The 15,156-nt window shown below is 48.2% G+C and overlaps 1 protein-coding gene across 1 annotated transcript in view; it reads left to right on the top strand.

The window, feature by feature from the left end:
- The first annotated feature begins 463 nt into the window (after positions 1-463).
- LOC142588552 (trypsin-like) overlaps positions 464-15,156 on the top strand; it is a 477,136-nt gene continuing 462,443 nt past the window's right edge. Inside the window, exon 1 of the mRNA XM_075700395.1 lies at positions 464-533. Within this exon, the coding sequence (XP_075556510.1) occupies positions 531-533 (3 nt within the window). The 5' untranslated portion in view covers positions 464-530. The remainder of the gene's footprint in view (positions 534-15,156) is intronic.

Here is a 15,156-nt window from a genome sequence, read left to right as displayed (position 1 = left end):
GCACAGCAATTTTCTTAATTTGTTCATTATCGGAGAACTATGATCGGGCTAATTCATACGGGTCCACAACTTCGCATAGCACGAGAAGCTTGAATATTGTGCAAGGCCTCGATTATTAGTCACCGACTAGCTCAGACCAGTATTTTGGAAGAAGGACTAACGACTAAACACGGCCAAAGCTGAGTGGAACGGTTGCTGCAATGCGCATTTGCTTGGTATTGTTCACGCAACAGAGCATATTAAGGTATGCTTGGATTGCTTTGTCGAACTCATGTCAGTCTATGCACGTCTCGATTGTGTGCAGGTGTAATGTGTGCATTTTTTTTTGTTCGCATTCGTTTCGCTGTGCTTGTCTATTCGTGAACGAGAAATGGCCCACAAGAAATTTCCTGTTGCTTTAAATGGGCAGTAAAGAAGTTTCAAATAGCGCTCTTCTAATAAAGAGCTTTTGTTTTCTAGGCTGTGGCAGACACGTGAAATTCAGTGCAACAAAAAGTGGCTCTCCTATAACAAGAAGGTATCTGCCTTGGATGGTAAGTGCTGAGAATTTCTGTCCACGCTCGTGCTTTTCCTTTGTGTATATCGTGAACTGACAAGCACTAGACGCTCTGCCAAAATAGATCTGAACGTGTTTGCTTCCCCTATGAATCTCTCCGCGCACCTTAGAGGTCGCGGTAATACGTGCACAACGGACAGAACGATTCGTAAAGGCTGTAGCGCGAACATTGTATAACAGCCGCTCTGATATCTTCCCGAGAGCGTGCTCTTACTTGTATAACTGTAACTAGAAGAAAAAGAACGGCAGTACACGCGTATACACGAAACATAAAGTAGTATCTCCCCAGCAATAATTACCTGCATGAGCAACGCTAAGTACACCAATGTTACGTCTTCGGAAACCCACATACTCTAACACTCTCACTTGCACAGAATCGGTAGAATAAATCGCAAAAGATGTAACCTAGTCACGGAGTATGCTACACATTGAAGGGACAGTTATGTATAAATGGCAGCGTCTCGCGAACCCAGCACTCGAAGGTGCAAGTGCAATATACAATTTCAGTGGTGTACCTGTCTACAATAAACATGCTGCAGCAAAACCTTTCGCAATGATGCCGTAATTGCAATGTCACACACGTTTCATGAGCGGACTATGCAGGCGCTGTGGTTTCGCGCTCGGCTTCATTACCATAAGAACGGATGCTCTCTGCTCCCAGCCGCGTGTCTCACGAACTGAATTAAAGCAAAAGCTAAGGGCCGCGTGGAACAGAGAACCAGGGGCACAGGCGACAGGAGATGCTCGTCATCTATTGTCTCCACTTAATCACCCTTTTCACGATACCGGCTGAATGGAAACTTCAAGCGAGAATCAGTGGCGCACAATGGGCGAGACGTCCTTCCTACTTCGGTCACACAGCGCACTATTGTCGGTCCACGATTCGACAGCTTTTCTTTTTCTATGGTGGCGCCTCGCCAATAAATATTCTGGAGTCCCGATGCACGAAGAAGCGATAGGCAAAGCCTGTCGAGAAACGTGGAACTTCTTTTTATTTTCACGTATCCGCGGCCCGTATAGCCGACATATTCGCCAGTGATGACCGTTACCGCATTCCACACTTGAAAAAGTGTAAACGGATGCACGACTTTACTTCGTTCGCCTGTTCAAAATTCTGGGTCCAAAGTTTATGTTCTAATACGGGCGTGCTTAAACTCCTTTTAAGAAAAGACTCACGGGACTGTCCTATGGCTAGTTGCTTTTTTAAAGATTTCACATTGTATCAAAGAATGGAACCCTGCTGAAGAGCTTGATGTCCTCATAATATCTGTACCCCCCCCCCCCAAGAAAAGAAGACACAACCAAGAAGCGCAATCATTACGTAGCGAATGCTGTTGCACAAATGCACGTTTGACTGAGCACCAACAACGATTTCTGGCCCGTCTTGGGGCATACGGACAAAAAAAGAGAGAGTAAAAAAAATGGTAACTTCGAGCCTTTGTGAATCTACATAACATTGCAATGACTTCTGCTATTTTGCAATCACTTGTACGTTGTTTTCTTTGTTAAAAAGGAGGTATAGATAAATCAGATGTCTGAGTGATCCTTTCTTCAATGCTCACATTCGGAGTCTTCGTGAATCTACATAACACTGCAATAATTTTTGCTATTTTGCAATCACTTGTATGTTGTTTTCTTTGTTAAAAAGGAGGTATAGATAAATCAGATGTCTGAGTGATCATTTCTTCAACGCTCACATTGTGGGTTGCCACTGATGATGAAATCGAATACGAATGACCTGCCATTCGCCACAGTAGTGAATTAGTTTTGGCTTCAGCGTAGCGGGGCTGTGGTCGTTTGGGTAGGATACTGCTGCTTATCATGCCCTGCTACAGCTCGGAAATCCTTCATCCTTCTACATGCATCTTGTACAATGGCACACATTTCTCAAAAGCGCAAAAGCGCTCAGGATATTGCGTTATGTCTACATGGAATTGAAAACACTGTGGCACGTCTTTGCCCAATGCTTCCAGCACATTGGATACGTGTTTGCGAACTGGTAAGCTGTTACCAAGCGGATAACTTGGCTTTCCGGTGTGCGTTTCACGTTTTCAATGAATTTAAATAAATTAGTATTCGTCACTGCGCTTAGGCTACCGCACATTCCCCCTATCGGAGGGCTAGCGGTGGTAGTCTGGAACTTTTGTCTGGTGCTTGCAGTCGCAGTGCGCCAAAAGTACCCATTAGACCGCTCTCAACCTCCACTGGCTCGGCATGCACAGAAGCCACGTTTATCATGAGCACCTGCTAGAGCAAGTCCCCGTTTTCATTAGGTCGTGGACGCCGAGCGATTCCGACGCTGGCATGCACTTCTATTCATCATTCATCCTTCAGAAGCAAGAAGCCGGCAACCAGGCTCCTGGCGCGTAATAAACCCGCGTCATAAATCGTGAACGCCTTCGCGTTCTCTGGTAGATGACCCCGGAGTCGCTGTTTTGAGATTCGCTAATAACATTGTAACGGCGCGTTTGTATGTACGAAGAAGAAGGGAAGGAGTGGTGGAAAAGAAGGAAGAGGTGTGCTTTGTTTTTCGGCATAGCAGCCTCGTCCCATCCAGTGTTTTTGCGTGGAGCCTTCTGAATAAACGCCTCACGCCTTGAAACAGTTCTGGTGGAGGTGCTGGGTACCACCACGTCCAACCATAGAACCTTTCCCTTCAAGTCTTCGCCGCAGTCGTTGCGTTGCCGGCTGTCGGCCAGCCGACATATGTCCACTCACGCGGGTGCTTCGCCGTCCTCGCATCCTGTCTCTTGCGAGCCACATAGGGACTCACTTCGACGGACGAAAAGCTGTGTAAGACATCAATAAATGGCTAACACATTACGAAAGGGTGAGCAAAAGCAACAATTGGGTCTAGCAGTCACAAGTTACAAATGTTCTCGCTAACTGACACCGCTCTCGTCTGACACCCTGACGACCTGGAACACTTTTGTACAAAGAATCAAACGATGTTTTGGTGACACCACTGCCAAGAAACAGCGTGCCAGCTGACTCGTTCAAAGGGCTCAACTTGCTGGTGAGACTTCATCATCATCATCGTCATCATCATCAGCCTGGTTAATCTCACTGAAGGGCAAAGGCATCCCCCATACTTCTCCAACTACCCCGGTCATGTACTAATTGTGGCCATGCCGTCCCTGCAAACTTCTTTATCTCATCCGTCCACCTAACTTTCTGCCGCCCTCCTGCTACGCTTCCTTTCCCTTGGAATCCAGTCCGTAACCCTTAATGACCATCGGTTATCTTCTCTCCTCATTACATGTCCTGCCCATGCCCCCATTTCTTTTTCTTGATTTCAACTAAGATGTCATTAAGTCGCGTTTGTTCCCTCACCCAGTCTGCTTTTTCCTTATCGCTTAACGTTACACCCATCATTATTTCCATAGCTCGTTGCGTGGTCCTCAATTTAAGTAGAACCCTTATCGTAAGCCTCCAGGTTTATGCCCCGTACGTGAATACTTGTGAGACTTGCACCGCATAGATTGAGGAGATTATTCTATATTGAGAATCTTGTATATTATATATTCTTCTATATTCTATATTGAGGACGCCTATAATTTCCTCCTTCCCAAGAATAACGGTTTCTAGATGCGACGTTGCCGCACCTTTTAAATCTTGGAGAAGCACCGAATAACGAACAAGTTCGGTAACTTGGCCAATGCAACTACGGCTGCAAGCGCTGACGTTAGTTCGTCGTCGGACCTTGCCTCAACGATACGTCATATCATTCATGAAGAGCTACTCCGGTGCGAAGTTCCTTCATCCTCACAACGTTTCGCGAGTACCTGCCCGTCGCAGGACTCCGCATTCTCACGGCCCACTCCTACCTAGCAGTCGGTGAAAGCCGCGGACTACAACTACGCGGAAACTCCACGTGCAATGGCATCATTGAGGGCGAGGTCCGACTACAAACCCCGCTGTTGCCCCACCCGCCAATATCGAGGACGCTCAAGTGGTTATTAGGTGGATCTCGGTCATTTTCCGTATCCCGACGTGTCGGTCTGCTTCGAAGAGCAGCGCGCGCATTGATCTGTGCGTCATTTGTATGGTGCACCAGGCCCACTCGCACGGTTCTGTGGAAGCCGACAGTCACCTCCGTGCGAGCAGCCAGCTGGGTGGCGTTATGACGGACATCCCAGTGCTCGGTTGCCGACCCGCACGACATCGGCCAGTGGTTTCTGGCAACGAAGCTTCAGGAATTGCTCACCGGCCTCTGACCGCAGATTGACGCCATCAGTCAGGCACGCCGTTCGCCACGGCGGCGCTCACCGCCGCAAAACTGACCAGCGCCCGTCTTATAGTTATGTTTAAGAACAAGCTGCACGTTGATCGGGGTGCCTGAAGTGACATTGGTCGACACGGGTACAGGTATTTCATGAATGAGTCTTGTGCTCAAGAGAGCGCTACGGCCACAAAATCATGTTTCAGTGTGATCAAGCAGAAGTGTTCTTTGGAGTGGGTGGCAAATTATTGCGTACTGTTGGTGTGTGTGCTGTCGACGTATCCTTAGGCGGTAGACCTTTTACTACCCAAATTATATCCCGGTGCGCGCGTGCCCTAATTTTAGGCATTGACTTTTTGAGGCAGTGTGTTGCTACAGTTGACTGTCGAACTGGGGAGCTGTCAGTGCGCGGCAACATTCCATCCGGGATTCTGCAGGACAGCAGCCTTTGCCACGAAAGTACCTTTTCTGTCTCTAGAGATACTATGGTGCCAGCCTTGTCACTTGTTTGCGTTCCAGTTGCTTGCGCCAGCACTACACACGCTAAGTTCCATGCGATGGTGGAGCCCATTCATGAGGCTTGTGCAAAAAAGTACATTGTATTCTCGCACTACCTAGTGCTAGTGGAGCATGGGCGTTCGGATTTGTGGACTGTGAATTACACCATGGAGCCTGTGATATTTTCTGACTGCTTGAAACTCGCTTGGAAGACGCGCATTTGATGGCGGCTTCACTGACAGATGCAGATTGACCAGGCGAGGTGAGAAACCTGGATCTACGGACTCGTGTGCTCTTCGCATGGTCAACAGGTCACTCAGCACCAGTGAGAGCCGTGCCGGTGTTCTGTCAAGATACGTGCCTGTGTTCGACTTTTGCCACAATGCCTAATTGCCTTCGATCCCTCCATCGTCCCGCACACGTCAAACGATCAACATAGGTACAGCACATTCGATGAGACAAAAGCCTTACCGATCGAGGCTCGCAAGCAGGACGCAAGATAATCCATGAACAAGTTCGCGAAATACTTCAAAAGGGAATCGTTCTGGAGTCGTGCATTCCTTGGGCGGCTCCAGTGACACTTATTCAACAGAAAGATGGAATCCCTTACGAAATTGCCTATTAACATTAGTTAGGACTCTTGCCAACTTTCTATTTACTTTCTTGACAGTCTGTTTAGATTTACTTTGTAGTAACATTTGTAAACACTTTCAAAATACTTCTTCCTTACTTATGTATAAAGAACTATCTAAATACATCGTTAACAGCCTTTCTTCATACATATGTATAAAGAATATTTTAAGTACACCGTTCAAAGACTTCCTTCTTACTTTTGTAGAAACAATATTTCAAATACAGCATTAAAAGACTTCCTTATTACTTTTCTTTACAGAACATTTGGTCATACACTGTTGGAAGCCTTCCTACTTACTTTTGTATAAAGAATTTTTTTAAGTACACTGTTAACATACCTTCTTCTAACCTTTGTCTTAATATCAAACTTAATACTCCGTCAAAAGGTTACTTACTTTTGTGTAAAGAATCTTGAACTATACGTCATTAAACGTATTTTTCTGAAGGATATGCATCCTCACTACGTCAGAAGCTCGTGCTGTTTGCCGAAACAAAAATATTTGTAATGGAAAGTAACTTGACAGTTTTGATATGAAATTTTCTAACACACAATAATGTGGACATATGACAGACTCAGAAATCATGCCCTTCTTTTTAAATCACAGTTGGAAGGCAAGTCGGGGGTGAATTGTTCACGGAGTGCTACTATAACGTTTGCTACTATAAACTGTTATAACTAACCCTTTTGAAGGTTCTACTTGAGTAAGTAAACCTGTGGTGATGTCAGCACTTCGAGAAAATTAGCTTGCGCATCACCAACTGACTGGTATGATGATAGCGGAGTAGTGTGCAGGCCGCGCACCAATTACAATGATATCCTGACCTTAGGGCTGGTTAATTAAAGTCCAACTCACGGTCCCTCCACGCTATGGATATTTATTTAACTATAAAAGTACTACTACAGTAGCTTTAAGAATTATTTTGCGGTGGTTGCCATGAATCAAATTTTTCTCTTTGAGCGCGACAAGGGCTAAAAGATATTTTTGGTGCAACATAGAATAACCACATAATTTAGCCCCAGTATGATCTTATTTTTCAATTTTTATTACATTTGGAGAAGAATAATTGCCTCGAAAGAAAAACTTACCCAGCCCCGAACAGCACAACAAAATTAAGCCAGCTGTCTTGTCAGGTTCTTTTTCGACCTCAGCCATACTGTACATTGCTCCCTCCATGAGCAGTCTCCCAGACGGGGATTCGCACACAATGGCCTGCCACACCTGTCACCAAGAGGCGATGAATGCATTGGCATCATTCAACCCTCGCAAGTTAACGAGGCGTGCATGGTTCGTCGTAAAAAGGGGCTTTAGTTCGGGTGGATGGAAAAAATGTCACATGCTTCTGTCGCGAATGCGCACAAACTTCACAGTGGTCCGAGTCGAGGCCAAGAAGGAGACCATCACCATCGATGTCAGTTCTTTTGTGACGTCGGTGCGGTACGCTTGGAGCGATGTAGGTGTTTGTAGCAGCAATCTAGCTATTTTGCGGCTGTGTATGCTCATGCTGTGCTGTGGCTGATTAATCGCTACAAGCCAACCAGCCCCCGCAGGGGCGTCTGCGTCAGCAGGCGCTTTGTGTGTTGCGACACCACGTGCCCGAGCACACGAGGGTTGGACCCTCCCGCGTGTAGCCGTGCGCGGCTTAGCCGTGTCCGTGGAAAGGGGGATTCTGGGGGTTGAGCCGATGCAGGGTGTTCGGACCTTTAAGGCCCCCCGGCAGAGGCAACACACCTCTTCGGTCTCTGCTTCACGTAGACGGCACACCCGGACTGACCCACACGGGGAAAATCGGCAGTCGCCTCTTCCTCTCTTTCTCTCCTTAAATCTTCGTCTTTATCTCTCACTTTTTGATCTTTCCTGTCTTCTTTTCTCTTCCATTTACTTCCTTCCTCCACGGCGGCAAGGGTTAACCTTGTGTGGCTATGCTACCTTGGGTGCACCATATTTGGTTATAGTGACGGCGTACGGCTGGCGTCGTGCAGGCGTCGTGCAGGCGTCGTACACAAGCTCTGCCGCGTCCCCTCGTTGGACTCCGTGGTTGGCGGTTGGCACTGTTGCCGAACACACACACTTTCCTATGGCAGCTCAAATCTCTGTTGTCCATGATCGGCGTCTGAAAAGATGCCGCACCAAAGTACCATTTCAATTCTCCTTTTGAAGCAACGCTCCATCTTTCCCGATACTATGTAGTCCGCAGTGAAAGCAACACGCCTGTTAGAAAGCTCTCTCCATTCCTGGTAGCCAAATGCCTGAAATATAAAATCGGACAGACATACAAAGCCTCCAAAATGTCTAGTGGGGACCTCCTCCTAGAACTGAATAATAAAGATCAAGCAGATAAGCTGTCTGAACTTACCAGTATTGGCGAGGCGACAGTGACTGTTTCAGCCCACAGAACGCTTAAGACAAGCAAGGGAGCAATATCTGGAGAAGACTTTATTGGTTTAAGTGACGAGCAACTGCTGGAAGGTTTCCAGGAACAAAATGTCACTAAAGTACAAAGAATAGTAATCCGCAGAAACGATCATGAAATCGCCACCAAACATGTTATACTCACCTTCGGAACAAGCGTAATGCCTACCTCTCTCGATGTCGGTTATGTCAAAGTCAATGTGAGACCATATATCCCAAACCCCAGACGATGTTTCAAATGCCAAAGATTTGGACATGCTTCACATGCATGCCGAGGACAAACAAATTGTGCTAAATGCAGCTCCAACGATCGCCAATCTGAGCATTGCAGCTCTTCACCATTCTGTGTTGACTGCAAAGGAGACCATCCAGCCTACTCGTGGTCGTGCCCATGCTGGAAAAAGAAAAAGGAGATCATTGCACTAACTGTGCAATGATCGTTCTGTGCAATTCGTTCTTTAAAGTCAGAAAGCGGCTATCGCATCTTCCGCGAAGAAGTTATGCCGATGTGACGCAGGCGGGGGCAGCGTCACAGAGGCCTCCGGAGTCCTCAGAGCCCACGCGCAGTGGTGCCGCAGTGACTCCTCCCGCCCCCGTGGTGGAAGCAGTCAGTACTGCTCCGCCCTCTTCAACGGCCCTGCAGACACCAGTCCCGCAGGGCCCTAAGATCAAGCGAACTCCAAGCCCCAAGACACGTGTCTCGGCTCCAAACTCTCGGTCCTCCAGCGCCTCAGAGAGAGCAATGGAGGTCGACAGAAAAACCCCGGTGTCCTGGACACCGAAGGACAAGCGCTCTCTCGAACACGGTAAGAGGGACAAAATCCCAATAACAACTCAAAATAGGAAGGCGATAACCTAAGGGTTATCGCTGTGTTTTGTCTGCCTTCTTCAAATCCATGTCACCTATCATCTGTCTTATCTCTCTTTCACTCGTTAGTATCATTTCTTACCTTTCAATTTTATAATGGCTTTTGTGATCCATTGGAATTGTAGAGGTCTCTTACATAACTTGGGTGACATAAAAGACCTGTGAATAAACTTCTCTCCGGTGGCCCTGTGCTTACAGGAAACCAACCTAGGCGAAAAACACAAAAAGATTAAAAGGTTTCACTGTTGTACGGCGCGACCGTACTAAGGCGAACCGGCTGTCAGGTGGTGTAGCCATTGTTCTGCCAGGTGGTATAGCAGCCAGAGAAGTTCCCATTAACACTCACATAGAAGCCGTTGCTGTCACCGTTTTAGCTCACAAAACCATCACCATTTGTTCAGTATATATTCCGCCTCATTCAAACTTTACCGTTAGAGACCCAGAGTTAATTTTAAACCAGCTACCTGAACCACCTTTAATAGGCGGTGATTTTAATTGATATAACACGTTATGGGGAAGTAAAACTACTGACAACAGGGTTCAAGCGCTTGAAGATTTTATCCAAACAAATGACATATGCCTTTTAAACACCGGTGCGGCAACTTGCTACTCCCCAAGCACAGGAGCTATGAGTTGCTTAGATCTGGCACTGTGCTTTCCATCTCTTGTTTTGCAATTTTCAGTGGAATGTTATTGAGAACCCCTATGGTAATGACCATATGCCTTCTATCATTAAAAGAACATCTCCTTTTCTTACCATCCCACTGAGGCCACACCGTTGGAAAATCCATCTAGCAGACTGGCCTCTCTTTACTGAAAAGGCCACTCTGGATAACATATCAAATGAGCTAACCATCATCTGAAATGAATAATAAGATCACCGCCTGTATACTTGCTGCAGCAGCAGAAACAATCCCACAATTGTCTAGCTTCCTAAGAAAAAACCTAAAACCCTGGTGGACGAAAGAATGTACGCAAACAAAAAAAAACTACAAAACAACGCGTCGGGTATCTTTGGCGATACCCCAACACAATATAATCTACCCTCTTTCAAAAAAGCAAAAGCGAAAGCCAGGTACACACGCCGACAAGCCGAAAGACAGTCATGGGAAAATTATGTCTTGTCTACAAATAGCTCAGTAACATCCAAACGAATGTGGTATCACCTTCGCAAGTTTAGAGGTGATTACGCTTCTTACACTATCCCCATACTGTCACCTCCAGGCACACAAACAAATATAGAAGAACAAGCAGACATATTAGGGCAACATTTCCATGAAATATCAAGCTCGAAAAACTACTCTGCTGCATTTCTGGAACATAAGCAATTAGCAGAAAAACTATAGCTTCCGACCACAGGAAGATCAGAAAGACCGTATAATGACGCTATAACACTTCCAGAAATCAACAGAGTACTTACAAGTGGCAAAAAAAAAACAGCACCCGATCCGGACAGGGTACGCTATTCAATGCTAGCTCACCTATCCCCTAAAGCAGTTGAGACCTTGCTTCATTTCTTCAAAATAATCTGGAAAACGGGAAAATGCCCAAAGAGTGCAAGAAAGCTATCATAATCCCGTTCTTGAAAGCTGGAAAACCTCCCACAGCAGCATCCAATTATAAACCGAAAGCACTCACAAGTTGTCTTACAAAGTCCTATGAAGCCATTATCAACATAAGATTGACATACGTCCTTGAAACAGAGAACATGCTAGGTAACCATCAGTGTGGATACAAGAAAGGTTGCTCCACAATAGACCACCTAGTCCGGCTAGAAGACGAGATACGTGCGGCCTTTCTACACAAGCAATATTGTCTCACAGGTTTCTTTGATCTTGAAAAGGCGTACGACACAACATGGAGGTTTGGTATCTTAAGGGACCTAGCAGATTTAGGAATCCCAGGTAGAATGCTGAAATGTCTAGCCGATTTCATGTCGGACCGAACATTCCAGGTCCGTTTAGGAACGGCGCTGTCACGTGTATTCATTCAGGAAAATGGTGTGCCACAAGGATGCATACTAAGCACAACACTCTTTACAGTAAAAATGAACTCTGTTAACAAAGTCATTCCCCCCTCTGTTATGCACTCCATATAGATCGATGATCTGCAAATAGCGTGCCGCACCTCAAACTTACAAACATGTGAAAGGCAGTCCAGATAACAAATAATAAACTAACCGAGTGGGCTGCGAAAAATGGCTTCCGCTTCTCTACTCAAAAAACCGTTACAGTGCTATTCTCGCAAGAACGAGGATTCTACTTAGACCCGGTTCTAAAATTGAATGATGTCGCGCTGCCGGTAAAACAAGAATATTGTCACAGTCGGTAATGTGTGAAGAAGTGGACTATGATGGTGGTCTGAGAGACGACGAGGAAGAGAGTAGTTTTTTTATCGCTGCTCTACGCTTGTTGGCCCAGCCATTAAAAGCCATCTGTAAATAGACGCACGCTTCCTCCTTTCCGCAACATCATTGGTGGACGTGCGGAGTAATCACTTGCACAAGACGGAGCTCCACAGCGGACGTAACCTGGCCACCATGTCATCCGAAGGAGAGAGTTCAACCAGGGCCCCGTCGTCGCCACCGACGGTCATCCTGGCCCATGCCTCGCGACCCTGGCATGTTTGCGGTATCGACACCGTTGACGTCGATGACTGGTTGCAGAATTACAAACGGGTCAGCGCACACAACATGTTGGACAACACGCTTATGCTGGCCAATATAATATTCTACCTCAAGAAAACGGCACGGGTCTGGTTCGAAACACACGAAGAAGAGATTACGAGTTGGGACCAGTGCAAGCAGAAGCTTAGAGATTTGTTCGGCAAGCCCGTCGGCCGTCAACGTGCTGCGAAGAAGGGCCTTGGGACCCGTGTACAGACGTCCACTGAATCTTACGTGGCGTATATCCAGGACGTCCTCGCTCTTTGCCGCAAAGTAGATAACAATATGACAGAGGCAGACAAGGTCAGCCACGTCTTAAAAGGCATCGCGGACGACGCGTTTAACCTGCTTGTTTTTAAGAACGTAACAACGGTCAATGAGATCATTAACGAATGTCGCCGCTTTGAAGACGCGAAGAGTCGCCGCATAGTTCAACAGTTTACGCGGCTACCCAATACCGTAGCTTCATCGCCGTGCGAAGAGATTTGTCCACCGCGTGAGCTCACCTCCTCCGGGAACGTCGTACGTATCGTTCGGCGAGAAATCAAAGCAGCGTCTCCTGCCACGCCTGTGACGCAGTGCTTTGACGATTCCAGGCCGCTTCTGTCACTCATTCAGTCATTCGCCAAGAACTTGCCAATGTAGGTCTTCCGTCCATCTGCTCCGCCAGCCGTCCTGACTTTGCTTCGTCTGCTGCCTCTGCCCCTGTTCGCCGGAGCCAATACGGTCCATATCCGGGCTATCGCGACCCGGCCGAATGGCGCACCCATGATGATAGACCCATCTGCTTTTACTGTGGACGTGTGGTCCACATCCCTCGCCACTGTCGAAGCTCCTGGCCAGCCCACTCTCGACCAAGCTCTCCCGCCTACCGCCGCTCCCCACTGAATCCCCGCCCGCCATCCCTCTCCACCGAGGTTGAAGACGCACCTGACAACGCTCGAGCCACCGCGACCAGCCGATCACCATCACCCCATAGTCGCCGCTCCCGTTCGCCCCAGCTGCGTAACTCTCCATCCCCAGCTTACCGTCGCCGCTCTCCGACGGGAAACTAACTGGGGCAGCTCCTGGAGGTGACGCTGCTCTAGAACCCCGGCCTGAAATTCCTCTGCTGACCCTGCCTACTAATCGGAACCTTCTGGACGTGGACGTGGATGGTTTGCCCGTTACAGCACTCATCGGCACTGGAGCCCAAATTTCCATCATGAGTGCGGAGCTTCGAACGAGCTTGAAGTACTGACTCCTGCTCCAACTCAACTGCTCCAGGTCGCCGGCGGTGGAACTCCGGCTGTGCTTGGAATGTGTACTGCTCGTGTCAGTGTCACCGGTCGCCACACGTCCGTTTTGTTTAGTGTGCTCGAATGTTGCCGTCACAATGTTATCCTCGGACTCGACTTTTTGGCCGCCCATTCTGCTCTGATTGACTTTTCCGCCGGCGTTGTACAACTTGACCTACCGCTACCTGTCCCCGTTGACCTTCCTGCTCAAGGTCCAACTCAGCTTTGTTCAGCGGATTTTATACGCCTGCCATCTCTTGCAGCAACCTGCATCCCTGTCTTAGCCTGCCCACCTGTACCTGACGGAGTCTACGTCCTTACTCCCGCGACTTCAGTCCTGCTTTCTCACAATGTCTCCTTCCCATACACCATCGTTTCTGTTGCGGACAATCAGACATGTCTTCCCATCCTAAATTTTGGACAGTGCCCACAAGTAGTTCCTCGAGGCATGTCTCTGGCCACGTTGTCACCGACGCACGAGTGCCACACTTCCGCTCTATCTGTTGCGCCGTCTTCGACCAATGTTCATTCTCCGCCGTCTACATCAGCCCCGACCGATGACTTTACAAAGATGATTGCACCGGATCTCTCGACCCGACAAGCCGCAGAGCTCTGTAGCCTCCTCGAGTCCTACTCCGACATTTTCGACCTGAACGATCGCCCTTTGTGTCAAACCACGGTCGTGAAGCATCGTATAAATACCGGCGATGCAGCACCTGTTCGCCGACGCCCATACCGGGTGTCGCCTCCTGAGCGACACGTTATCCAGAGCGAGGTTGACAAGATGCTTGCCAAAGGGATTATTGAACACTCTTCCAGCCCGTGGGCGTCCCCTGCTGTTCTCGTCAGAAAGAAGGATAACAGCGGCCGATTCTGCGTTGACTATCGTCATCTAAACACGATCACCAAGAAAGATGTATATCCACTTCCCCGCATTGACGATGCTCTGCATTGTCTCCACGGTGCCACTTATTTTTCATCTATAGACCTTCGCTCTGGATATTGGCAAATTGCCGTGGATGAAATGGACCGTGAAAAGACCCCAATCGTCACACCAGACGGCCTATATCAGTTCCGGGTAATGCCTTTTGGCTTGTGCAATGCCCCGGCGACCATTGAACGGATGATGGACATGCTCTTGCGTTGTTTGAAATGGTCCATCTGTTTGTGCTACTTGTAGGACGTCATCGTCTTCTCTTCAACTTTTGCGACTCATCTTCAAAGACTTTCATCTGTTCTTTCTGTTTTTCGCACTGCTGGCTTGCAGCTCAACTCGTCCAAGTGCCACTTCGGTCACCGCCATATAACCATGCTCGGACACCTCGTCGATTCGTCAGGCATTCGCCCCGACCCCGCTAAAGTTCATGCTGTGCAGAATTTCCCCGTACCAACTTGTGCCAAAGATGTTCGCAGCTTTATTGGCTTTGCTCAAACTTGCGCAGGTTTGTGGAAAATTTCGCCCATGTTGCCCGTCCCCTGACTGACCTCCTGAAGAAAGACGTCCCTTTCTGTTGGGGCTCTGAACAAGCGTCTGCTTTCTCTCAGCTCATCACGCTGCTCACCACACCTCCTGTTCTCGCCCATTGTGGCGCCTCTGCTCCGACAGAAATCCGCACTGACCCTAGTGGCTACGGCATCGGCGCAGTTTTAGCTCAACGCCAATGTGGGCATGACCGCGTCATCGCCTACGCCAGGCGCCTCCTCTCTCCCGCAGAGCGCAATTACTCGATTACTGAGCGCGAGTGTCTCGCCCTCATTTGGGCGGTAGGCAAGTTCAGACCCTATATATATGGTCGGCCATTTACAGTTACAACCGACCACCACGCCCTTTGTTGGCTTTCCTCCCTTAAGGATCCCACCGGACACCTCGGTTGCTGGGCCCTACGGCTGCAGGAATACACATACACTGTGATCTACAAGTCGGGTCGTCTACATCAGGACGCCGACCGCCTGTCTCGTCATCCCGTCGATGTACCGGACGGCTTTGTGGAAGTCGCGCCGATCTGCGTTCTTTCTCTCTCTGACT

The sequence above is a fragment of the Dermacentor variabilis genome, chromosome 7, assembly GCF_050947875.1.
Source record: "Dermacentor variabilis isolate Ectoservices chromosome 7, ASM5094787v1, whole genome shotgun sequence".
Taxonomy (NCBI): Eukaryota; Metazoa; Arthropoda; class Arachnida; order Ixodida; family Ixodidae; genus Dermacentor; species Dermacentor variabilis.
Note: the sequence above shows the minus strand (reverse complement) of the source record. Positions and strands in the feature narration are given on the sequence as shown.